At 38.5% G+C, this 26,317-nt stretch overlaps 1 protein-coding gene across 9 annotated transcripts in view; it reads right to left on the reverse strand.

The window, feature by feature from the left end:
- Positions 1 to 26,317, reverse strand: part of FAM168A (family with sequence similarity 168 member A) — a 202,367-nt gene that overhangs the window by 119,084 nt on the left and 56,966 nt on the right. Inside the window, exon 1 of one of the 9 annotated variants that reach the window (XM_061380782.1) lies at positions 14,120 to 15,053. The exons of the other annotated variants lie outside the window; for them this stretch is intronic. Within the exon in view, the coding sequence (XP_061236766.1) occupies positions 14,120 to 14,140 (21 nt within the window). The 5' untranslated portion in view covers positions 14,141 to 15,053. Of the gene's footprint in view, positions 1 to 14,119; positions 15,054 to 26,317 lie in introns of those variants that run through there. 9 annotated transcript variants of the gene reach the window in all.

The following is a 26,317-nucleotide window of genomic DNA, read 5'->3' on the forward strand; positions in this document are numbered from 1 at the left end:
ACATCACAATTTTTACTTACATTAATATTTAGGATATGCCCAATCCATGGAATACTACTCAGCAACCAAAAAGAAATGAACCAGAGGACTTCCTGCAATGCAGGAGACCAGGTTCAATCCTTGGGTCAGGAGGATCCCCTGGAGAAGGGAATGGCAACTCACTCCAGTATTCTTGCCTGGAGAATTCCATGGACAGAGGAGCCTGGTGGGCTACTGTCCATGGAGTTGCAAAGAGTTGGACACGACTGAGTGACTTTCACTCAGAGAGCTTCCCTGGTAATTCAGTGGTTAAGAATCTGCCTTGCACTGCAAGGCACACCAGTTTGATCCCTGGTCCAGGAAGATTCCACATGCCTTGGAGCAACTAAGCCTGTGTGCCATAACTACTGAGCCTGAGTGCCACAGCCTCTGAAGCCTACATGACTAAAGCCTGTGCTCCACAACAACAGAAGCTGGGGCAATGAGAAGCCCACACACAACAACAAAGGGTAGCCCGTGCTCGCCACAATTAGAGAAAGCCTGAGTGCAGGAAGGAAGACCCGTCACAGCCAAAACATAAACTAAGTAAGTAACCTTTAAAAGAATAAAAAAGACTATTGATACATATAACCACTTGCATACTGTTTGATTCCACTTATAGATTTAATCTTGAAAAACAAAATTATACAAGTGTTAGATAAATGTGGTTTCCAGGAGTCAGAGAGGAGGGTAACAGGTGTTCTGTGACTATAAAGGAGTAGAGTGAGGAAAATTTTTGTAGTTATGGAATGCTGAACCATGACTGCAGTGATAATTACACAAATCTACACATGTGACTAAATGGCACTACATATACACATTGCACCAATGTCATTTTTCTGGTTTTGATACTATACTACAGTTGTAACAAGATGTAACCATTGGAGGAAACTGGGTAAATGATATATGAGGCCTCTCTGTTTATCTTTGCAACTTCCTGCAAATCTATAATTATTTCAAATTAAAATGCTGTTCAAAATTAATATTCATAAATCAACTATACCCCAATAAAAAATTAATATTCAGAGTCTATTATTTTGGGGGGATTACAACTGATTCATTTAGAGAGACTACAATTCAACCTACAACAGGCTGATTTCAAATTTTAGCTATTATAAACAATATTTTTATGAAAATTTGTACAAAAGCCTTTATGTGGCTATGTTCAGTGCTGTGCTAAGTTGCCTCAGTCCTAGTCTTTGTGACCCTGTGGACGATAGCTCACCAGGCTCCTCTGTCCAAGGGATTCTCTGGGCAAGAATACTGGAGTGGGTTGCCATGCCCTCCTCCAGGGCATCTTCTCGACCCAGGGATTAAACCCAGGTCTCTTACATCTCCTACATTGGCAGGTGGGTTCTTTACCACTAGCACCACCTGGGAAGCCTTTTATGTGGTTGGCAGCTTTCATTTCTCTTGTTAATACTCCAAGGTGTGATTACCAAAGCTTTTAAATAAGTTTTGTTATCTGGAGGAACAAATATTCCAACACTTTCTTATTTTCTTCAAGAATACTCAGGGTCTATGTTATGATTTATAATGATTTTCACAGCTAAGCCACATAGTGTATTATGACTACACTGTCTTTCCTGAATAACTAGAATTCTGGTTTCCCTAGAATTAACAGTTGTTTCATTTTTAATTTGCTTGGTTTTAATGTCCTTTTCCCCAAGTCATCTCCAGGTTCTCCAAAACAACTTTATGATTCTTTTTAAAATGGTTGAACATGTTAGATAATTTACTGATGTGTTTGGTTTTTTCTTTAAAGGATCTCTTGGAGATCTCGAGCCTCTTGTTCAAATCTGATAGCTCTCTCTAGTCTTTAGGTCTCCTGCATAGTTGCAGTCCTTGAATACTCCTTAATCATTTTGGGACTTACATTCATTTTCTATGCTGGGTTCCCTTGTTCCCTTGTTTCCCTTCCTATTTCGTGCTTATCCTCATTATGCTATATCAAACTACCAAGTTCTCTGAGATAGCATCCATGGGAAACAAATCTTTTGAGATGTCAGAAAATGTCTCCAATTTCATATTTTATTGTTAGTTGTCAAAAATAAAATGCTAGGTTAGGTATAAAATGCTAGGTTAGAAATAATTTCTTCTCAGAATGTAAGGCAATTCCTCCACTTTCTTCTAGATTCCAATACTGCTTTTGAGAAATCCAATGCCTTTTTACATGACCTGTTCATTCTCTAGAAGCTTTTAAGATATTCTCACTCTACCCAGTGTTCTAAAATTTTATAATGATGTGTTTCTTTTTGAAAATTCATTGTACTGAGTGCTTGATGGGTTTTTTCCCAATATAAACATATGTGTACTTAAATTCTGGGAAAATGCTGTATTATTTCTTTGATGATTTCTTTCCCTTTATGACTCTACATCTTACTATCAGGAGATCCAGAGACCTAAGAGAGAAAAAACTAGAGGAATTGGACAGAATGAAATCATCAAAAATAATTACACCAATTTTCTTAAATTTAAATAACTTTTATATTTAAATAAATCTTAAAACTGATCCTCTTAGAATTATTATTTCTTCTCTTATTTTCTATGTGTTTTAAATTCTTTATTCTGATGTATCTTTTCTTTATTTTTCTTTATAATTCTTTATTTCTGATGTAACCAAAATAGCTTTCTTGTCTGACTATTCCTTTTTTTTTTAACAGGACCCTATTCTTATTTCACTGAGGCAGTATCTTCTCTGGTCTGAGTTTTTTCAAATTTTCTTTTGCTCCCTACATTGTCTCCTGTGCACTCTCTCCCCACCGCTCTCTTTTGGGGTTGGGGTGGGGGAGGTTCCTTTTCTGTTTGTTTTCATTTCTGTTATGTTAGAGACTTTTCTCAAACATCAGGAGATCTTTGCCTCTCTTATTCATATTTAGGAGGAAGGCACACAGAAATACACTGCATGGGCAGCAGGGCATGTTAACTTCTAGGCTTCAAAGTTAACAAGAGAAAATGTCAAGCCATTTTTTTTTTTTTTACTGCAGAGGTCTCCAAATGTCTGAGAGTCAATTTCTCAGCAAAAAATCCTCTAATCTCCCACCTGAGGAGAATAAACCTAACTACCTATGTGTGAGAGATAAGAACTAGATGGAGCCCTTCATATAATCCCTGTTTTTAGAATGTCACCTCTCGTTTACTCTCAGCTAAATCTGGTAATCCCAAATCCAGGGCCTCTCTGATTTTATTTCTCTGGAGGATAAACCTTCAATGTTCTGCTGAAATAGACAAAAAGACCTGATAGCTTAAATGTTCCTTACATACCTCTAAACTCCTGTTTTCGGCTCCATCTCTCATGCTAACATTCAAGGTGCCAAGAATCTCCAATATCAAGGACTTTCTAGGTTTCTGTATGACAAAGATGTCTTTATTCAGATTAATTTCCCTCTGTAGCTTCCGGTTTCTGCTTTCCCTAATCCACTAAATCATTTCTCATTTGTGCCTCTTTCCTATCTTCTCAGGGTCTTCCTAGTGAGCTCAGCTGGTAAAAAATCCTCCTGCAATGCCAGAGACCTGGGTTTGATCCCTGGGTTGGGAAGATTCCCTGGAGACGGGAACAGCCACCCACTGCAGTATTCTGGCCTGGAGAATTCCATGGCCTGTATAGTCCATGGGGTTGCAAAGAGTCGGACACAACTGAGCAACATTCTCTTTCACTTTTCACTTTCCCATCTTCTCTATTCTCTTAGTCTGTGTGAGTTAATACTAGTTTTATGCCATTTCAATGGAGTTTTGAAAAAAGAAAGAAGAAAGTTAAAAAGTATGAGTTCAATCCACCTTATTTTAATCATAAGTTCCCTGATGTAGTTACTAAAAGGACAAAATACAAAATATGAAAGCTTTTGGAAAACTTATAAAGTAAAAGTTCAGTAGTAGTGTTAGTGGTAGCAGTAATATGCAATTTTTTTTCTTTTTTTAAATCTTTTGTTTGCTTTTCTTTTGGTATGCTATTTTTTTAAATAGCTATTCCAATATAAAGGATTTTTCTCTTTGGGTGCTCTAGGGAGGCACCAAGTTTCATAAAGAAAACATCAAAAATATTTGCAGCATATATCCCCAAAGCTTTGATATACAAAGAGCCTCCTATACCCTGCAAAATTGATAAAAGACAACCTAGTGGAAAATGTGCAATAAATGACACAAAATTCACAGAACAACTACAAATGGCCATGAAAAAGTATTTACAGATGAAAATTAAAATAAGACATTTTTCTCTTACAGACAGGAAAAAACTGTAGAAAGTGATAATATCCACTGATAAGGTATGATAATATTCCCAGTGATTATAAAAACCTAAAAATAAAAGGGACTTCTTGCTAGTTCTAACCCTACCATTCACTCACTATATGACTCTGAACAACTCATGTCCCCTCTCTGGGCCTTAATTTTCTCATCAGTTTAAGAAAAAGAAAAAAAGATTTTTAAAAAACCCAAATCATTAGGAGTATCTGACTTGCTTATCTCACAGAGATGTAAAGAAAAAAGCAACACCGGACTTGAAAGAACCTAGCAAACTTTACAGCTCAATATAATCCTGTAGCATTTATAAGAAGGAAAATCAGAGTATCCTCAAAATAAACTAAAAAAATATAAACTAAAACTAGCATTGCTGGGTAGCCATCCTAGGAAATAAACAACTACTTTTCCAAAGAACTACAGGAAGAGTTAAAAGGAAGAAATCTAGGTTCTGGTTTTACCATATGACTTAAACAAGCCCTCTAACATCTTTGTGTCAGCTTCTGAAGGTATATAAGGATTCTATAATTCTGTGACCAAAAAGAGAAATGAAACCCTGTACTGAAACAGTTGGAATTTAAACTTGCCAGAGTCTCTTGCCTAAAGAGGCTGAGTAGATCACAGGCCAGCTTTGCAGAGATCCAGTTTATTGGTCCATAAACATTTTTTTTTACTGGCCAGCCCTCCTTCTTGGCATATACCAAAGAAACAGCAAATAATAGCATGATCACATCTCCTTAAAGACCTTTGACAAACCCTCCTTGATCTTATATACAAAACAGTAGACCCAGAAATACATGGCACTGGAAGTTGTGAACCATTAACTCAGCCTTTGTACCCCCACTTTCTCTACAGAGAGCAACTTGGAACAACAAAATCAGGACTATAGCATGGGAAGGAAACTCTCAGAGAGAACAACTCCATAGCTGTGTCTGCAAAAATGATGTTAGGAGAAAAAAAAACCAGCAGAGAAAGCAAGTGAAAAGGAAATAAGAGCTCCCTATGGAAAGAATTAATCAATGAATATTTATTAAGCCCTGACCCATCCCACATGAACTATGCTACCCTCAGGGATCTTTTCTCTCAGATCTCCTAAGAATAGTCATAGCCATTTACTTAGCACTTCCATTTACCTGCATTCCATTTATATTAGCTAGTTTCTTTATCAAACCAAATCTGTTACTGAGGAATTAATGCCTCCATTTCACAGAAAATTGAGGTTCACAGAAATTCACTTACCTAAAATGGTGGATCGCTATTGTTGTTGTCATTGTGTATTACTATTCTCATTTTAATGATGAGGAAACTGAGGCTCAGGGAGTATAAAGAACTATTAAGTTATTAAGTAGAAGAATAGGGTTTTGCCAGGTGGCTCTGTTTTTAAAGTGAAAGTGAAGTCACTCAGTCGTGCCCGACTCTTTGCGACCCCATGGATAGTAGACTGCACCAAGCTCCTCCGTCCATGGGATTTTCAAGGCAAGAGTACTGGAGTGGGTTGCCATTTCCTTCTCCAGGGAATCTTCCCAACCCAGGGATCAAACCCAGGTCTCTCACATTGTAGACAGACGCTTTACCGTCCGAGCCACATCCCCTTTCTTGTTTGATGTTAAACCACAAAAAGGAAAGTAAGATTTCAACTTTATTGAGTATGCAGTTAAAAATAAATGACATGTACAGACTCCTTCTTCAGTTCCTTCCAAAGAATAAATGTCATCATTTCTGAAAAGCAGTTAAGCAGCAGCCCTTACTGCCAAAGAAGTCAAAGGGGAATCCTAAGATCCCCTAGTCAACGGAAGTACCAAAAGACATCAAGGATAGGTAACATTGGTCCAAGGGCTTCTCGTTGTCAAGATGAAATCACACTCCCATGTCAACCAATCTCAGTGGGCATCCCAATGGATAATCACAAAATAACCAGCAGAATAATTTGATAAGCAAATCCTGACATCACTGGCTTCTTCCAATGCTTTTAATGGAAAGCTTTTCTTGTAACAGTGTCTCTCCCAGGCTATGAGCAATACTTTGACCCTTCAAGCAGTGAGACTGGCATCAGGGTCCTCAGCTCTGCCTGACTGATGACCTGAGAAAGAACAACTGACTCTCAATCCTAAGTAACTTACCTAAAAGCTTTGTGTGTGCTGGTCCAGAAGCAAGAAACACACCAGTCTCACAAATTTTGCTTCCTCATAATAAATTGGTCTATCTACTTTTAGGTCTCAGAAAAGGGAAGAAACCTAGAAGAGCAAGAGAAAAGAAGCTTAATGTTTCAGGGAATGTGTCAGAACTCTTCTGTAAACTGCTAGTGTGGGATTAAAAAAAAAAAAAAGAGGAAGAAGAATACTCTGCTGCCAGACAGCAACTGCTTCATAAACCAGGTGTCTGAAGCACAGGCTCAAACTGGTTTATATAAAAGGCCAATTACTAGCAAACTCTATGATTGTAGCCTTGCAAGGATTACTATTTTGTTCTGTTGTTACTTGTCCAGCCCCAAACAGCCAGAAACAGCAATCAGTTTCACAGATTTCTATTGCTATCTGCTAACAAAAACTCTGTGCTTGCTCTCATATGCTGGAGAAAAGAGAGAGTACTGTCCTGTTCAAGTTTTAGAACAGTCAAGCCTGGACTAGCTTTGCTACTTACTAGCTGTATAACTTTGGTCAAGACCCTCAGCATCAGTTTCTCTATCTGCAAATGAGATTTTTTGGTGGGGGGTGCTGTGCGGCATGTGGAATCTTAGTTCCCCAACCAGGGATTGAACTTGCAACCCCTGCAGCACAATCATGGAGTCTTAACCACTGGACCATATAACGACAATAAAGCTTAGTCTCCTTTTTCTTCTGAGGAATATACTTAAGTGCAAAGTACCTAACTTAGATTTCAGACTGTCACCCTTTAGAAAAGGGAATATGTTTAATTTCATTGTTGTTCAGTTTCTAAGTCGTGTCTGACTCTTTGCGATCCCATGGACTGCAGCACACCAGGCTTGCCTGTCCTTCACTATCTCCTGGAGTTTGCTCAAACGCAAGTCCATTGAGTCAGTGATGCCATCAAACCATCTCATCCTCTGTCACCCCTTCTCCTCCTGCCCTCAATCTTTCCCAGGATCAGGGTCTTTACCAATGAATCATATCTCTGCATCAGGTAGCCAAAGTATCAGAGCTTCAGCATCAGTCCTTTCCAATGAATATTCAGGGTTGATTTCCTTTAGGATTAACAGATTTGATCTCCTTGCTATCCAAGGAACTTTCAAGAGTTTAATTTTATAGAACATATGAATATTAAAAGAAGAATGTTTTTCCTGTCCTTACTCTAGTATCTAATGCAAATATGCACATGAAAGAACAGGACAATAGCACTCAATAAGATTTGGATGTCTAGCCCCAATCCTTTTCAAGACAGTAAGACTGAAGTCAACCAAGAGCAACACATAATTTTCCCTGTATTACAGAGACTTTCCTTCATTCAAACAGTATTTACTAAGCAACTCTTGGGTGCCAGGCCCCTTCTGGATTAATGCAGATACAGAGACAAATAGGACAACTTTCCAGCCACTACCAAGCTCATGATGCAATGAGGAAGACAAATATCAAAACAGATTATTAGAATATAGAAATCGTTAATTTTTGCCTTATAGCTCTAAACTGATTCTTCATTGTTCTATTCAGTGACAGTGCACTGGACTCTGCAGACTACCTTGCTCCTTTCCCAGCTGGTTCACATCAGATTCTGCCAATAGAAAGTACTGGAACAAGGCCACAAGGCTAAGAGAGAAAGAAGTGGCTTTTCCTAGTGTTTTCTAGTTCTAATGTTTTTCTATACGGCAGCAAGCAGATCAGCACACAGAGAGCCATGGCAGATTTCAAGACAGTGGCCCTCCAGGTTCTGAGGCAAGCAAGCGCCAGGCAATTTCTTCTCTACAGCAATAAGTAGCATGTTCCTATGACTGTATTCCATACACTCTCCTCAGAATCTTGGCCTTGTGGAGCTCTCTTTCCTTAAGCTTTTAAGTTCCTTCCTTGTTTGCTTTTCCCTCAGCCCTAAGGATGGTACTCTTAGTAGTTCACTACTTTTTACCTATTTAACAATTCTTTACATTAAATTTTACCCATTCAAATTGGTGGTGTGACTTCTATCATTTCAACCAGACCCTGACTGCTATAAGTAGGAGAAATGCTATGATACTGACCATGGAGTCCAGCCTCTACATTTTACAGATAAGAAAACTACAGTTTCAAAGATTGAAAGTAATCTGCTCAAGGTCACACAGTGGTAGAACTGAAACTAGAACTCCTGTATCCTGACTCTCAATAAATAATAAACATGTATCAGATACTTCTGTGTCCAGGCTCTATGTTGGCTGTTGAAAACACAAAAAGATGAACTATAACAAATCTTTGCTTTCAGATGGCCCACTATCTGGTCAGGGAGACAGACACTAAAAAAAAAGAGCACTCTAGGGAGGGGTGACAAGCACTAAGACAAAAAGAAAAGAAATTACTAGATCTTCGAGGCTGGTAAAAGATGCGTCCTAGGTGGTTTCATTTTACCACACTTTACTCTCTAAGCTGAAGGATTCCGAGCTGAATGGAAAGTTAACTTGACAATAAATCTATATCAAGGCTTAAGAAATGCAAGTAACCAGACAATAAACATCCATTCTGGGCACAATCAGAAATATCACTAATGGCAAATTCTTCTAGAAACAAATTAAGGATGAACATCTGTCAGTATGAAGTTAGGAGGGTACCACACTGGCTTTTAAAGGGCAACGGGATTCAGAGAAGTATCAGGTATCAGCCTGGAAAGACTTTTTAGAGGAGAGTGTAATTATACTACCTAAGCTCTGAAGAAAGGTGAGCGAGACTAGAGAGGAGATACAGACTGCTTCAGAGAACACTTGCATAGTAGGAAGGATACACCTATGGTGAGCAGATGCTGGCACAGCATGGTAGACAGAAAGGGGCCTTGAGAGCCCTAGACCAGAGAGAGGTCTGGTTTATGTTACTTTTTTGTTCTAGCTGAATCAAGTTGCCTGCTGTTCCCCTCAAAACAACAAGCTCTTTCATCTTTCTGGGATTTTGAACATACTGTACCCTCTGCCTACAGTGCTCTTCATTTCCTGTCTATCTAAAGATCTGACCTTCCTGAGAGATACAAATCAACTGTCTTCACAGTAAAGTTTTCTCCAGTCATTCCCTGTACCCTTGATCTGAGCCGAATAAATCATTCCCTGATGAGCACTTGTATATCTCTCAATTATAGCATTCTTACACATAATGTGTATTATTTGTGTATCCTTTCCCAATTAGAGTATGAAACTCCTAAGCAAAATATTTCCCAGGATCTATTATTGTTCTTAGTAAGCAGAAACTCAATAAAGGTACACAAAATTGTTCTACGAAGCTTGTCTACACAAGCTTAGCCTTCAAGCCCAAGAATGAATGGATCTTAGAGCCTTAACATTCCCTGATTCATGATGGATTCCTGGAGTTCAGAACATTTTGGCTGTACTAGAAACTCAGTTATTTCTACTTGAGAGCTTAAATATTTCCTTGTGCCAAACTGGCAATGCAACTGTATCTTTAGGGCTTCCACTACAGGAATTAAAGTTTGTTGCAAGTCCAAACACTACAGTTCTTTAACGTCCTTTACATAAATTAGAAAAATAGACCAAGAACTCCAATCAGCTGAACTCTTCCTAGGGAAGAAGACCTGGCTGTTTATTAACAGTTCAAACTACTGCTGTCTAATACCCATGTGGCTAGCATATTTTCTCTTTTGGCAGCCCATTCATATTGGGGGAGGAAGTATCTGTTGCAATCAGAGTAGGAATTAGAGTCAGAGGTAGAGAATAAGACCAGCTCTGCCACTCTTTATTTTGCTAAGTGACCTTGGACAAGTCATTTAATCTCACTGAGCTTCAATTTCCCCAGGTGGGAAATTGGAAAAATATTACCTGTCCCACTGGGCTACCATAAGGATCAAATGAGGACTATTCCTTATTGCACTCAACTCTAATCTAATGATTAACCTTGTCTTTCTGGAACACACAGAAAACTAGGAAGTAAGTTTAAAGAAAGCCTCTTTAGAACCAAAATAACTGCCTCTCTTTCTTCACACTTTATTACTGATACCAGTAGAGTTCCTGGAGCCTCAATCTTCCTTTAAAAACATCTAATAAACTCATAATGCGGGAGCACCACAGTTGAAGGCAGGGTTACTATACTGAAAATAAGAGTGTTAAGTAAAGTGAACATTGAGGGCCTACCCGCAGCCTTTCTCCTCCACTCAGCTTCCAGATCAGCATTATAATCTCAAGGAAGGAGGCTAGAGGATCCTTCCAGAGAATCTAACCAGCGCTAGTGGAAAGACCTAATGACATTGCAGTTGTGCCACAAACAGCCCAGGCAGATAACCATTAGGATGAGGTCCAAAATCAGTAAACTCCACCCAGGTATTTAAAATTTCCAATTAGCTTTTTAATAACCCCTTTTAAAATATGAACAGTCAAGGACTGTCAGACATCTGGGGAAAACTCCAGCATGAAAAGCAGAATTCAGATCCTATTTATAGTGAAGAGATTTGAGGATTCAAATGAAAAGCTATTTGAAAGAAGCATAATAATTAGCTTATCTTGACCAAAGTTTGCCAGTGATTAAAAAATCAGATCAGACCAGATTGGACCCTGGTGGTCCAATGGTTAGGAAGCTGTGCTTCTACTGAAGGGGGCCTGGGTTTGAACCCTGGTTGGGGAACTAAAGATCCCACAAGCCATGTAGCACAGCCAAAAAAAGAAAAGATCAGGTGGACTTATGCCATCAAGCTGATTAATAAACAGCTCCTTCCAAACTTAATGGTTCATTTTACTGATGGCTAGTCATTTCATCAGGGACAAGAGGCATATAACAAAGTATTGATAAATTTGCTAAGTCTGGCAAGGTGTAATATTGTATCTGTGCTTTATTTTTCTAATTCTAAAGATATCAGTTGTTGAACAGATCTACATAAAGATGGTTTGAGGATCCCAATGAAGGCACTAAAATAAAGAATCAATGGGTCATAAAAGCATTAAGAGACATCACTGATGCCTACTAATCACTGATGCTACATGTTGTTAGACTTCTGTATGTACAAAATTCTAGATGAACCTAGAGGAGGGAAGTCTCCCATCCCATGCACCTCACCTTCGAAAGTCAGGGAAGACTTCATGGAAAACCCAGTAGTTGAGAAGAGTTTTCAAGAAAGAGTAGAAATTGTCAAGTAAAACAGAAGAACAGGAAAGAGTACAACATAGCAGAAAGACTATCATGGATCAGAACATACATACGGGTGGGGGGTGGTTAAGAAGCTGTAAATAATGCAGTGTCAGTACCGCAAAAGTAAGAGAAGTAGGAGGAGGCAGGGATCAGATCAAGGAAGACCTAGTATGTGACAGAAGGAGTTCAGACTAATCTGAAGGCAACTGAGAGCCAATGAAGAGTTTTAAGAGCAAATTAAGACGACTAGATTTTAATTTTGGAAAATATCACCCTGATGATGATATAACAGATTTTAGGAGTGGAAAGGGAAAGGCTGGTGGCTGCAATCTTCCCAGCTACATACTGTTTCTAAAAGGCAGCTCTCCTGCTTACAAACCCAGGTTCCGCTCTCAGCTTACTGTGAAGCAGATTATTCTCTCTCTGATACCAGTAGATACTAGAGACACTCTAATGATCCCCCTGAGGAAACTAGCCTACCAAGGCCTCCACCACTAGGTTCTTTCTTTTTCTCTCCTAAGGTCTTCTTTAAAGGCACAAAGACTGTGTTAGGTTACACAGTATCAGAGTATGTCTCTCAATCTGGTTTTAAGGAAGGTACGCATGAACCCCAAGCCCCTACCTCCCAATTCCCAATGATTATGGCAATTTTCTGCCACTTCTCAGAGCTATATTAAACTAACACACACATAAACTAACATGCACACATGAACACACAATCATTCATATACATGTCCGGTTTTTCCACGTACACTCTTCAGGAAAATGGGAGGAAAGACGGAAAGGAATATTTAACAAGCACCAACTTAATGCTTGATTCTTTCCTCATTTCTTTCATTTACTGTCTCAGTACTCACTACAACCTTGAACAAAGTAGATATTTATATTCTCATTTTTAAAGATGAAGAAACTATGGCTCAAAGAGAATAAATGACTTACCCAAGATCACAGAGCAGGTATAAGGCAAAGCTGAGATTTGAAGCCACGTGTCTACGGGTTTACCAAGACTTTTCTATCGCCTCACTCTAGGTTTCTCTGTACCTTATTTATTCATTACTAAATCTCCACTTAACTCAGTCATTGAACTGCATTATACCAAGCTACTCACTGAACAGATCAATGATCTGGAAAAACAACCAAACAGAAGAACCAAGTACAAATGGAAAACTTGGGCAACAGACACAGTTACCAGAAAGAAAAGTGGGAAGAAAAAAAGAAAACAAAAAAGAAAATCAGCAGCAGCAGCAACACTGAGTCCAACAAGCTCTTAGGAGCCCTAGCTGATACCAGCAAGTACAGATATAGCCAAAACTCATGTTGACAAATTTCCATTTCTAAATTTTATCTCCTCCATGGCCAGCCCCAGCAGAGTGCCCAGTCAGGCACACATCACAAAATGAATTCCAATAACCAGATGCAATCTCTCCCTGAGGCATTCCCACTTTTACAGAACCACTAGAGAAAGCTATTGTTCTCCATTTGAACAACTGTCTACAAGCCCTTGGTGGTAAAGGGAAATTGTATTTGAGAAGCAGATGGCTTGTCAAAGAGCCTAAAACCTAAGGTGAAAAGGAAGCAATTCACTAAAACCAAGCTTTCCAAAAGAGAAACCACATTCTCTAAGGTGACAAAGAGTGCTGAAACAATTATATGACTTGCCCTCCAAACACGGCGTCCCCAAAGCACTTTGTAGCAGGGGCAGAAGCCAAGACGAGCTCTAGCTGCACTGGCCCGTAGATATTATCATATCTATGTGTTAGGTTCATACTAACACTGTAGATTTTTCTAAAAGCAAGAATCACTTGTTTGCAACAATAAGTGCTTGGTTATGGAGATTTCATTATAGAAGGATCTTGTTATGGAAAAAAGATTATATCAATGAGATCCTCAATATAATAAGGAAAGAGAGAAGGAACTTCAAAGGTTAAACAAGATAATTTAAGTAAAGAGTCTAGAAATTGAGCTGGCACACAGTAGACGCTTAATCAGTGTTTGCTGGAGTGAACCGAAGAAGAGAAATTAGCATTCGTTTAGTATCTTCTGATTAACAAAAATGACCTAAACAGCTTTTGTATACTTTACCTCATTTAATCCATAAAACAATTCAGAACAAGTGTTAATTATCCTCATATATATAATATAATATATATTATATATACATAAGACATTCAAAAAAATTAAGCAACTTGCTTGGTCTTGGTCATTTAGTTATTAAGGGACAAAAACTTGGGATTTGTTCATGGTATCAGAAAGTTACAAACTGAGCAAAAATAAGTAAATAATGCCATTCATATTTGTTTTAAAGTTTTTCACTGCACAATAAAACAACTGGAGGTAAACAGTGGACTCAGAATTGGAATGACTGAGTGCTGGTCTTAACTGTGCCAAACTGCTATGCAGTTTAAGTCTCTTCCCCTTTCTGGATTTTAATTTTCTCACCTAACTTAACAGTGGTACAACATTTAATTTAAAGATGAGTTAAATTATCTTGAAATTCCAGAAATATCATATATACAATCGAGACTCTTTACTGGATAAGAAATTTTCCCTTATTGCCCAGTGTTCACTCTGCTCTTCCTCTGGCTATGTGTTCAGGACTAACAGCTTACCTCCATCTGTCCATCAGCCATTTGTAAGCCAGAAGCATCCTTTATGTACAGCTTACCACCTGTGCTGGATGCTTCATTACGTGTAAAGCTGATACCATAGTTTGCTGGAAGCCTGGTGCACAAATGTTACCTGTAGATGAATAAATCATTCCAGTTGTGTTGGGTTGCAACTGTAAGGGCAGCAGCTGTGGATCTGAAAACAGATGGTCTTACAAGGATGGAGGACTTGGCTCCTATCTGATTCTCCTAAGGCAAGCAGGTTTGGGTCAGCAGGAAGCCTGGCTGGGAAGTGCTGGAGTAGAGCTAGCATTCAGTAATGAGGAAAGATGACAGAAATGCACACGCAGTTTCTTTTCATAATAAATGAATATATTAATTTGAATATATCTGTAATTACCAGAATCCCAATCCCTTATTTTTATACCTATTCATCAACTTCTAAATCATTTTCTTTTCAGTCCAACTCTCTTCCTTGATTTTTCAATACAAAGGTGAGTTCAGGGAGAATGACTAGCAGAGCCCAGGCACAGGAATAGAACTTTAAGATCTGCTGACTAAACCACTTGAAAAAAAAAACAGAAAAACAAACTGAACTTACCAGATGACAGTAAAATAAGTTTCTATGACACAGCTGACATAATAGAAGACGTGCGGTAAATATGTATTTAACAAGGTAATGTGCCAGACAACATTCCAGGTATTGTACATACATTCTCTCATTTAATTCTCAATAGGCTTTATTTTCACCCCACTCCAGTACTCTTGCCTGGAAAATCCCATGGACAGAGGAGCCCGGTATGCTGCAGCCCATGGGGTTGCTAAGAGTCAGACACGACTGAGCGACTTCACTTTCACTTTTCACTTTCATGCATTGGAGAAGGAAATGGCAACCCGCTCCAGTGTTCTTGCCTGGAGAATCCCAGGGACAGGGGAGCCTGGTGGGCTGCCGTCTATGGGGTCGCACAGAGTCAGACACGACTGAAGAGACTTAGCAGCAGCAGCAGCAGGCTTTATTTTATTACCTCCATTTTGTAAATAAGGAAATTAAAACTCAGAAAAGTCAAGGATTCTGCCTAATCACACAGTAAATTAAGTGACAGGAATCAGAAATGACTCACCAGGGCTAAATGATTTCATAGCTCTAAGCATTTTGTTTGTCAACCTCTTGTCCAATGAATAACAACCTTCTTGCTGCTCCTCAAACACATCTAGTTCACTCCTACCTGTGGACCTTTATGCCTGCTATTCCCTCTGTCTTCCTATTTTCTCATTGTTTTCTACTTTAGATCATTCAGGGCTCTGCTCAAATGCCATCTCTTCAGAGAAGCTTTTCTTGATCATCCCCCCAACATATACTGTTCCCTTACTTTGCTTTATTTTTATTATGGCATTAACATTATATTATTTATTAGCTTATTTATCTGTTTACTGTCAGTCTCCTCCACTAGAATGAAAGGTCTTTGAAGACAAAGACATTTTCTTGGTCACAACTGTATCCCCTGTGCTTAGAACAGTAACTAGTACATTGCAGGTGTTCAGCAAATATTCAATCAATCAATCAATGAATTCTATGTGATCGAAATCACAGAGCTCTAGAATGTCAGTGTAAAAAAAGTACTTGTTACATATTATAAGGAGCACAGGCTTTGTGATCAGGCAGATCTGGGTTCTATTTTCTAACTGACTATGACTGTGTGAATTTGGACAAGTCTCTAAACTTCTTTAACCTTCTCATCTGTAAAAATAAGTCCCATAGATCTATTATGATGATTAAATGCAATAAACACATGAAAGTGCTTTGTACAAACTATATAATGTGTTATATAAATATATGATGAGATATTATTACAATGAGAAAAAGTTTAGAGACAATCTTGTCAAGCCTTTCACTTTAAAGATCACCCTAAGGCCCCCAAAACTGTCCCTAGAACTAAACAATACTTAGACTCTAGGTTCCCAGGCAACCAAGCTGGGACACCTGCCATTATCCCTACAAATCACTTGACCTCTGCTACTTCACTTTTTCTTGATTCTTCTTGCACCTCACTGGCTACTCCTTTGATCTTCTCAAACACCACCGTCCCACCAATGTCAGCACGTCCAGGGCTCAGATGTCAGATTTCTTTTCTGCTCTCTCTATACACATTTCTTGGATGATAACATCTACTCAATGGCTTTACATATACTGATTTCCATTTCTGACCTGAATTTTCCTGAATTCCAGACTTGCATATTCAACCACCTATTCAACCTCTCCTTTTGTCTGTCTTACAACCATCTGAAATGTAACATGTCTAACACCAAATACTTGACCCTTCCTTACAAACCTGCACCTGCCAGTCTTTCCCATCTCTGTAAATAGCAACTCTAATCTTACAGTTGCTTAATGCAAAAACCTTCCATTGACTACTTTCTTAACTCAGTGAGGAATATTCTTTCCCTCCTTGCTGTTCATTTACAAACCAAGCATAACCCCACCCCAAGGATTTAGTGTTTATAATTTTCTCTGCCTAAAGCATTCTTCTCTCAAATTATCAATATGATGAGTTTCTTTATTTCATAAGATATCTGCTCAAATTTCACTTCACCAAAAAGGTCTGGGTCAACCAGTCATATCTTAACTATTAATAGATCCCTCCCAGGAATTCCCTAGCAGTCCAATGGTTAGGACTTGGCGCTCTCGCTGCCAGAGACCTGGGTTCAATCCCTGGTTGGGGAACTAAGATCCCACAAGCCATGCAGCATGGCCAAAAAGAAAATAAATAAATAAAATAGATCCCTTCCTTTCAATAACTCCCTTTCCCCATATATTGCCTAATTTTTCACATCTCTGCCCACTAGATTGCCAATGAAATCAGGGACTTTATTCACTGCTATATCCCCAATGCCAAGATCAAATTGTATGTGCTCTATAACCCATAATATTAACAATTTAACCATTATTTTTTTATTAATATCTTATGTCCTCAATCTAGCCTTCCCCTAAACAGACTAAACATTATTTTCAAATGAAAATCTCTATTCTAGATATCCTCTCTGAGAACTTTCAATTTAGTTAGTGATAATGTAGAAGTAACTAAAAAAGGAGAGATTGATAAAATGAAGCCCTATTTTTCTTCCTTTGGGTTTCTCTTATAATCAGCTGACAAATCAGCAAGTATTAATAGGCACATCTTTGGCTTCAGACCGTCACCTTATTAAAGAGGGATATAACCTAGCTACATAGTAAAACACAGAGAGATACGTAATAATAGTAATAAGATGGGCAATAAACACATGAAAAGATAGCATCATTAGCCATCAAGGAAATACAAATCAAATCGCGAGATACCACTCAGTTCACATTCACTAGTATGACTAAAATAAAAAAGACAAGTGGTGGAGAGAATGTGGAGAAAGTGAAACCCTCATATGCTGGGGGAATAAAATGGTACAACCACTTGAGAAAACAGTTTGGAGTTCCCCGAAGGGTTAAACATAAACTTATAATATGATCCAGCAATTCCACCCCTAGAATTCCTCTACTCTAAGGAAAATGAAAACATATAACATATATCCACACAAAAATTTCAGATACAAATGTTCACAGCAGCATTATTCACAACAGCTGAAAAGCATTAGCTGATGAATAGACAAATAAACTGATCAATTTATTAATTTAAATTTATTTATATTTATATATTTATAAATATTTATATATTAATTTATATTAAGTTTATTAATTTATTGATTTAATTTAACATTAACTGATGAATAAATATCCATATACTGGAATACTCTGCAATAAAAAGGAATGAAGTACTGATACATGATACAACATGGATGAACCCTGAAAACATTACAATGCTTAAATGAATGAAGTCTGGTCATAAAAAGCCAAATATTTTATGATAACATTTATATGGAATATCCAGACTAGGCAAGCCTACTGTAGAAGACCGATTAGTGTTTGCCTAGGGCTGTGGAGATGGGAGAAGCGTGGGGTGACTGCTAAAGGGTATATGTTTCTCTGTGGGATAATGAAAATGTTCCAAAACTGACCGTGATGATGGCTGCACAGTTTCATGAATAAAAAGGCACTGAGCTGTATGTTTCAAATGGGTGAACTGTATGGCATGTGGATTATAGCTCAATAAAGCTGTTACTAAAAAACTTTAAGAATGTAATCTGGGGGTTGTTTCAGGTTCCATTTATCAACATTCTTACTATTTACAATCAAATGAACATTTATTGAAAGCCAGTTAACTCCTTCTTTACTCAACATAACCAAAAAGCCCGTGAGACAGGAGTTGTCACCTCACCCATTTTGCAGTTCATAAAAGTTAAATGAATTAAGATCTAATACTTTGGCCACCTGATGTGAAAAGCCGACTCATTGGAAAAGACCCTGATGCTGGGAAAGATAGAAGGCAGGAAAAGGGGATGATAGAGGATGAGATGGTTGGATGGCATCACCAACTCAAAGGACATGAATTTGAGCAAGCTCCAGGAGTTGGTGAAGAACAGAAAAGCCTGGCGTGCTGCAGCAATGAGGTCACAAAGAGTCAGGCATAACTAAACAACTGAACAACAATAACAAGATCTAGAGAGAGAATTATCAACAACCTGAGATATGCAGATAATACCACTTTAATGGCAGAACGTGAAGAGGAACTAAAAGCCTCTTGATGAAGGTGAAAGAGGAGGGTGAAAAAGCTGGCTTAAAATTCAACATTCAGAAAATGAAGATCATGGCATCTGCTCCTATCACTTCATGCCAAATAGATGAGGAAAATGTGGAAACACTGTCAAATTTCATTTTCTTGGGCTCCAAAATTACTGTGGATGGTGACTAGAGCCACTAAAAGACGCTTGCTCCTTGGAAGAAGGGCTATGACCAACCTAGACAGCATATTAAAAAACAGAAACATCACTTTGCTGACAAAGGTCCGTACAGTCTAAGCTATGGTTCTTCCAGTAGTCATGTATGGATGAGATGTGGACCATAAAGAAGACTGAGTGCCCAGGAATTGATGCTTTCAAACTATGGTGCTGGAGAAGACACTTGAGAGTCCCTTGGACTACAACCACTTAACCCTAAAAGAGATCAACTTTGAATATTTCATTGGAAGGACTGAAGCTGAAGCTCCAATACTTTGACCACCTGATGTGAAGAGCTGACTCACTGGAAAAGACCCTGATGCTGGGAAAGATTGACAGCAAGAGAAGGGGACAACAGAGGATGAGATGGTTGGATGGCAATACTGACTCAATGGACATGAGTTTAAGCAAACTCCAGGAGATAATGAAGGACAGGGAAGCCTGTCATGCTGCAGTCCATGGTGTCACAAAGAGTGAGACATGACTTAGCAACTGAACAAGATCTAGAGTAAATTATCAGAAGACAAGAGTTGGTCCTACATTCATGATCTCCAAATCTAAGGCTCTTTCTCACTCTCATCCCCAACTTCTTGCTAGGAAGTATAATTAAGACCTAGCCGTCAGTTCAGTTCAGTTTCTCAGTTGTGTCTGACCCTTTGCAACTCCATGGACTGCAGCACACCAGGCTTCCCTGTCCATCACCAACTTCTGGAGCCTACTCAAACTCATGTCCATTGTGTCAGTAATGCCACCCAACCATCTCATCCTCTGTCGTCCCCTTCTCCTCCGGCCTTCAATCTTTCCCAACATCAGAGTCTTTTCCAATGAGTTAGTTCTTCCCATCAGGTGGCCAAAGTATTGGAGTTTCAACCTCAGCATCAGTCCTTCCAATGAATATTCAAGACTGATTTCCTTCAGGATGGACTGGTTGGATCTCCTTGCAGTCTGAGAGACTCTCAAGAGTCTTCTCCAACACCACGGTTCAAAAGCATCAATTCTTCAGTGCTCAGCTTTCTTCATGGTCCAAGTCTCACATCCATACATGACAACTGGAAAAACCATAGCTTTGACTAGATGGACCTTTGTTGCCAAGGTAATGTCTCTGCTTTTTAATATGCTGTCTAGGTGGAGCATAGCTTTTCTTCCAAGGAGCAAGTGTCTTTTAATTTCATGGCTGCAGTCACCATCTGCAGTGATTTTGGAGCCCCTCCCCCCAAAAATAAAATCTGTCACTGTTTCCATTGTTTCTCCATCTACTTGCCATGAAGTGATGGGACCAGATGCCATGATCTTAGTTTTCTGAATGTTGAGTTTTAAACTAACTTTTTCACTCTCCTCTTTCACTTTCATCAAGAGGCTCTTTTGTTCTTCTTCACTTTCTGGTATACGGTGGTGCCATTTGCATATCTGAAGTTATTGATATCTCTCCTGGCAATCTTGATTCCAGCTTGTGCTTCATCTAGCCTGGCATTTCACATGATGTACTCTGCATCTAAGTTAAATAAGCAGGGTGATAATAAACAGCCTAGACATACTCCTTTTCCTATTTGGAACCAGTCTGTTGTTACATGTCCAGTTCTAACTGCTGCTTCTTGACCTGCATACAGAGTTCTTAGGAGGCAGGTAAGGTAGTCTGGTAGTCCCATCTCTTTAAGAATTTTCCACAATTTGTTGTGACCCACACAGTCAAAGGCTTTGGTGTAGTCAATAAAGTGAAAGTAGATGTTTTCCTGTAACTCTCTTGCTTTTTGGATTTTTCTAAATCTAGGTTGAACATCTGGAAGTTCACGGTTCATGTACTGTTGAAGTCTTGCTTGGAGAATTTTGAGCATTACTTTGCTAGCGTGTGAGATGAGTGCAATTGTGTGGTAGTTTGAACATTTTTTGGCATTGCCTTTCTTTGGGACTGGAATGAAAACCGACCTTTTCCAGTCCTGTGGCCACTGCTGAGTTTTCCAGATTTGCTGGGATATTGAGTGCAGCACTTTCACGGCATCATCTTTTAGGATCTGAAAGAGCCCAACTGGAATTCCATCACCTCCACTAGCTTTGTAGTGATGCTTTCTAAGGCCCACTTGATTTCGCATTCCAGGATGTCTGGCTGTAGGTGAGTGATCACATCATCATGGTTATCTGGATCATGAAGATCTTCTTCGGACAGTTCTTCTGTGTATTCTTGCCATCTCTTCTTAATATCTTTTGTTTCTGTTAGGTCCATACCATTTCTGTCCTTTATTGTGCCCATCTTTGCATGAACAGTTCCCTTGGTATCTCTAATTTTATTGAAGAGATCTCTAGTCTTTCCCATTCTGTTGTTTTCTTCTATTTCTCTATATTGATCACTGAGGAAGGCTTTCTTATCTCTCCTTACTATTCTTTGGAACTCTGCATTCAAATGGGTATATCTCTCCTTTTCTCCTTTGCCTTTCGGGTCTCCTCTTTTCTCAGCTATTTGTAAGGCCTTGTCAGACAACCATTTTGCCTTTTTGCATTTCTTTTTCTTGGGGATGGTCTTGATCACTGCCTCCTATACAATATCATGAACCTCTGTCCATAGTTCTTCAGGTACTCTATCAGATATAACTGAAGTATAATTAAGACCAAGCTGTAGCATTTATTCATAAAGGCCACAAATTAATAAGCTAAGGACTAAGAGATCATAAGAAAAGATTTAAAATCACCCTTTAACAGAATGATTATCAAAATTGTATATCATAAAATCTAATATCTCTACATTTAACTAATTGGTCAGCAGTACTATGCTTCATGAAAAGAGAGTTGGCTGGATCTGATTTCCAAGGTCACCAATGTGGGGAAAAAGAAAGAGGGAGAGACAAAAAAAAAAGTCCACAGCATTCCCGAACAAGCCAATGAAAAGTCATTAGCACTTCAAAAGGATTTGCACCTGACCTTGGTGATTCCCAAACAAGACATCTTAATAACACTACTAAAAAGCACTTATTAAAAAGCTAGCTGTAACAAGGAAGTTTTTTGGGGTGTTGGAACTATTCGGTACCTGGACTATGGTAGTGGTTATACAAACCTATGATTAAATTATGACACAAAAAGATCAAATTTATTAAGATAAAAGAATTTAATAAAAACTACATATATATTTTAAAAAATAAGATTTTATGTATCAAAAGACATTATCAACAGAGTAAAAAAGGCAACCTATAAAATGGAAGAAAATATTTGCAAATCATATATTGATAAGGGATTAAAATCCAGAACATATAGGTAACTCCTAAAACTCACAACAAGAAAAACCTGATTCAAAAATGGGCAAAGAATCTGAAGAGACATTTTTCCAAAGGAGATATACAAGTGGTCAACAAGCACTGAAAAGATTCTCAATATTACTGATCATTCAGTTCAGTTGCTCAGTCGTGTCCGACTCTTTGCGACCCCATGAACTGCAGCACGCCAGGCCTCCCTGTCCATCACCAACTCCAGGAGTTCATCTAAACCCATGTCCATTGAGTTGGTGACGCCATCCAACCATCTCATCCTCTGTCGTCCCCTCTGCCCTCAATCACTGATCATTAGGGAAACACAAATGAAAACCACAATGAGATACTATCTCACACCCATTAGGATGCCTATTACCAAAAAGACACACACACAGAAAATCACAAGTGTTAGTGACACTGTGGAGAAATTGGAATCTTCACGCACTATTGGTGGGAATATAAAATGGTACTGCTGCTGTGGAAAAACATTATAGTGTTTTCTCAAAAAATTAAACACAGAATTACATATGATCTAGCAGTTCCACTTCTGGGTTTATACTCAAAAAAAATAAAAGCAGGGTCTCAGAGAGATGTTTGTACATCTGTGTTCATAGTGGCATTATTTATAATAGCTAAGAACTCAAGTATTCATCAATGGTGAAGGGATAAGCAAAATTTGGTATGTGTTTGTATATATACACATACACACACACACACACACACACAATTATTCAGCCTTAAAAAGAAAGGAAATTCTGACATACAGTATAACATGGATGAACCTCGAAGACATTATGCTAACTGAAAGAAGCCAGTCACAAAAAACAAATACTGTATGATTCCACTTACATGAGGTACTTCGAGTAGTCAAAATCACAGAGATAGGAAGCAGAATGGTGGTTGCCAGGAGTTGGGGGATGGGTCACTGGGGGGGATCAATGGGTATAAAGTTTCAGTCTTGCAAGATGAAAGAGTTCTGGAGACGGATGGTGGGAAGGTTGTACAAGAATACCAATGTACTTAGTATCACTGAACTGTACACTTAAAAATGGTTAAGATGATAAATTTTATGACATGTATTTTTTGCCACAATTTATAAATAAATAAGCAAGCTAGCACATGTGGTAATCTTACCTCAAGTAAAATGTAATAGTTAACGTTTATGAGTGCTTACTGTAAATGAACACATTATTTCACCTGACCCTGACCATAATCCCAACTATTATGACCTCTCTTTCACAAACGAGAAGGCTAAGACAAGTAAAGTCCACCCAATTGCTCAAGATCACATAGTTATTAGGTTGGTGCAAAAGTAATTGCGGTTTTGCACTGCTGAACTTTGCTTTTTGATACTGGAATACATTCTTAAATAAATGTGGTTATGTTATACATCATTTTAATGAGCATTTCTTACTTTATGTCTTTTTTTTTTTGCTAATGAGTTGTTACTTACTGCTCATTTTAGATTTATTTTAGCCTAGGTAAATGATGTTAGGACAAAAAGCAAATCTAAGCAATTTTCTTATTTAAGTTCAAAGTGGGTAGTAAAGCAGTGGAGACGATTTGCAACATCAACAATGCATTTGACCCAGGAACTGCTAATGAACATACAGTGCAGTGGTGGTTCAAGAAGTTTTGCAAAGATGACAGCCCTGAAGATGAGCACAGTGACTGGCCATCACAGTTGACCATGACCAACTGAGAGGATCATCAAAGCTGATCCTCTTAGAACTACAAAAGAAGTTGCCCAAGAAATCAATGTCAACCATTCTACAGTTGTTTGACATCTGAAGCAAACTGGAAAGGTGATAAAGCTCGATAAGTGAGTGCCTCATGAGCTGACTGAAAATTCAAAAAAAAAATCATCATTCTGAAGTGTCTTCTTCTCTTATTCTACACAACAACCAACCATTTCTTAATCAGCTTGTGATCTGTGATGAAAAGTGAATTTTATATGACACCAGCAATGACCAGCTCAGTGGCTGGAATAAGAAAAAGCTTCAAAGCACTTTACAAAGCCAAACTTGCCTCAAAAAAAGGTCATGGTCACTGTTTCGTGGTCTGCTGCTGGTCCGATCCACTACAGCTTACTGAATCCTAGCAAAACCGTTACATCTGAGAAGTATGGTCAGCAATTAATGAGATGCACCAAAAATTGCAATGCCTGTGGCTAGCACTGGTCAACAGAAAGGGCCCACTTCTTCTCCATGACAACTCTCAACAGAACGTCACACAACCAATGCTTCAAAAGAGGGTAGGATGATTTGAGAGAAAAGCACTGAAACATACACATTACTGTACATAAAACATATAGCCAGTGGGAGTTTGATGTATGACACAGGGAACCCCAAAGCCAGCATTCTGTGACAACCTAGAGGGGTAGGATAGGGAGGGGGGTTCAAGAGGTGGAGGACATATGTATACCTGTGGCATAGAAGCTATTACAATATTGTACAGCAATTATCCTCGAACTAAAAAAATTTTAAAGTTATACATCACTTTGGAAAAAACAAAATGTTGAACGACTGGACTACAAAGTTTTGCTTCACCATCACATTCACCTTACTTCTTGCCAACCAACCACCACTTCTTCAAGCACTCAAAATCTTTTTGCAAGGGAAAATGCTTCCACAACCAGCAGAAGGCAGAAAATGCTTTTCAAGAGTTCATCGAATCCCGAGGCATGGATTTTTATGCTACAGGAATAAACAAACTTATTTCTCATTGGCAAAAATGTGTTGATTATAATGGTTCCTAATTTGATTAATAAAGATGTGTTTGAGCCTCGTTATAATGATTTAAAAATCATGGTCTGAAACTGCAATTACATTTGCACCAACCTAATAGTTCCCTGAGACTAAATTCAAACTCAGGCAATCTGACTCCAAAGCCCAGGCCCTTAACCACTATACTACAACATAAAATACTATATAAAATATTGCAGATAGAGGTTGACAAAGAAAACTACTCAGGCTAGTCCTGATAATCTAAGGTTTCAATTGAAGAGACCCACATTAGAAGCAAACAGACTGTACAACCAATATAGAACCATTGTGGAAACATCAAAATTGTTCTTCTAAAACAAAATAAAAACTACATCATTAAATGTAATTGGTTCCACAAGTACAATAACCCCATGCCCAAAAGCAAAATAATGCAGTTCTATATCATCACAGGCAGGAAACACACACACGTCTACTAAGACCCCAGTCTCCAGCATCCCAATCTCAATACCCTAGACTCAAGTGCCACCATCCTACTTTGGTGGCATTTTGTACTTTTGAGTAGTTTTCATATTTACTCTGGGCAACAGGCTGTCCCCTTTAGCCCAAGACTCTGCAGAACAAACATCACACTTTGTATCTCCACCCCACAAACATATGCTAGAACTTAACTCCATTCCCAATACTAAGCAAATCTCCCTTGTTTCTATTTAAGTTATTTATTCCCTCATATCTCACAGTTTATAAGACTTATGTGCCAGTGCTGATTTATATGAAAAGCAGATACTTTAAAAAAAGAAAAAGAAGCACAATAAGCCAAACTAAAGTGCCAACAGCATGAACAGGGGCCTAAGGAGAGCTTGAGGACAGAAGAGAGGGTACATGGAACTAACCTTCTAATTTTCTGCACAATCGGTACTCACTACTCAAGGGAAGACTCCTCAGCCCATGAGTTCCTTTCTCTGTTGCTTCTGTCAAATAAACCTAATACACCAAATAATAAATATACCTGTTAGCTGAACTGATTACACCCTAGGCCACATCTAATTCTCCATGATTCCTTGTAAAAATATCTTAGTTTTTCCAGGAATTTTAATCCGTTCTTTAAACAGAATCCCTGATTAAACAAAGTGACAAGAGGTTCACATTTCAACCAAACTTAACTGAGCACCTACTATGTTTCTGAATTAGATTTTTCCACAGGAGGTTTTTCATTTAATCCTAAAAGAGAATCCTTTGATTTAAGTATTACTGGCCGCCAACCCTTTTTTTTTAACCGCCAATTAAGACAAGAATCATGCAGTTAAATTTCAAAATCTCACAACTAAAAAGCAAAGGGGAAAAAAGTAGAGGAGTCAGGATTCAAACGCAGACCTTGTATT

Source organism: Bos javanicus, chromosome 15 (genome assembly GCF_032452875.1).
Source record: "Bos javanicus breed banteng chromosome 15, ARS-OSU_banteng_1.0, whole genome shotgun sequence".
Classification (NCBI taxonomy): domain Eukaryota; kingdom Metazoa; phylum Chordata; class Mammalia; order Artiodactyla; family Bovidae; genus Bos; species Bos javanicus.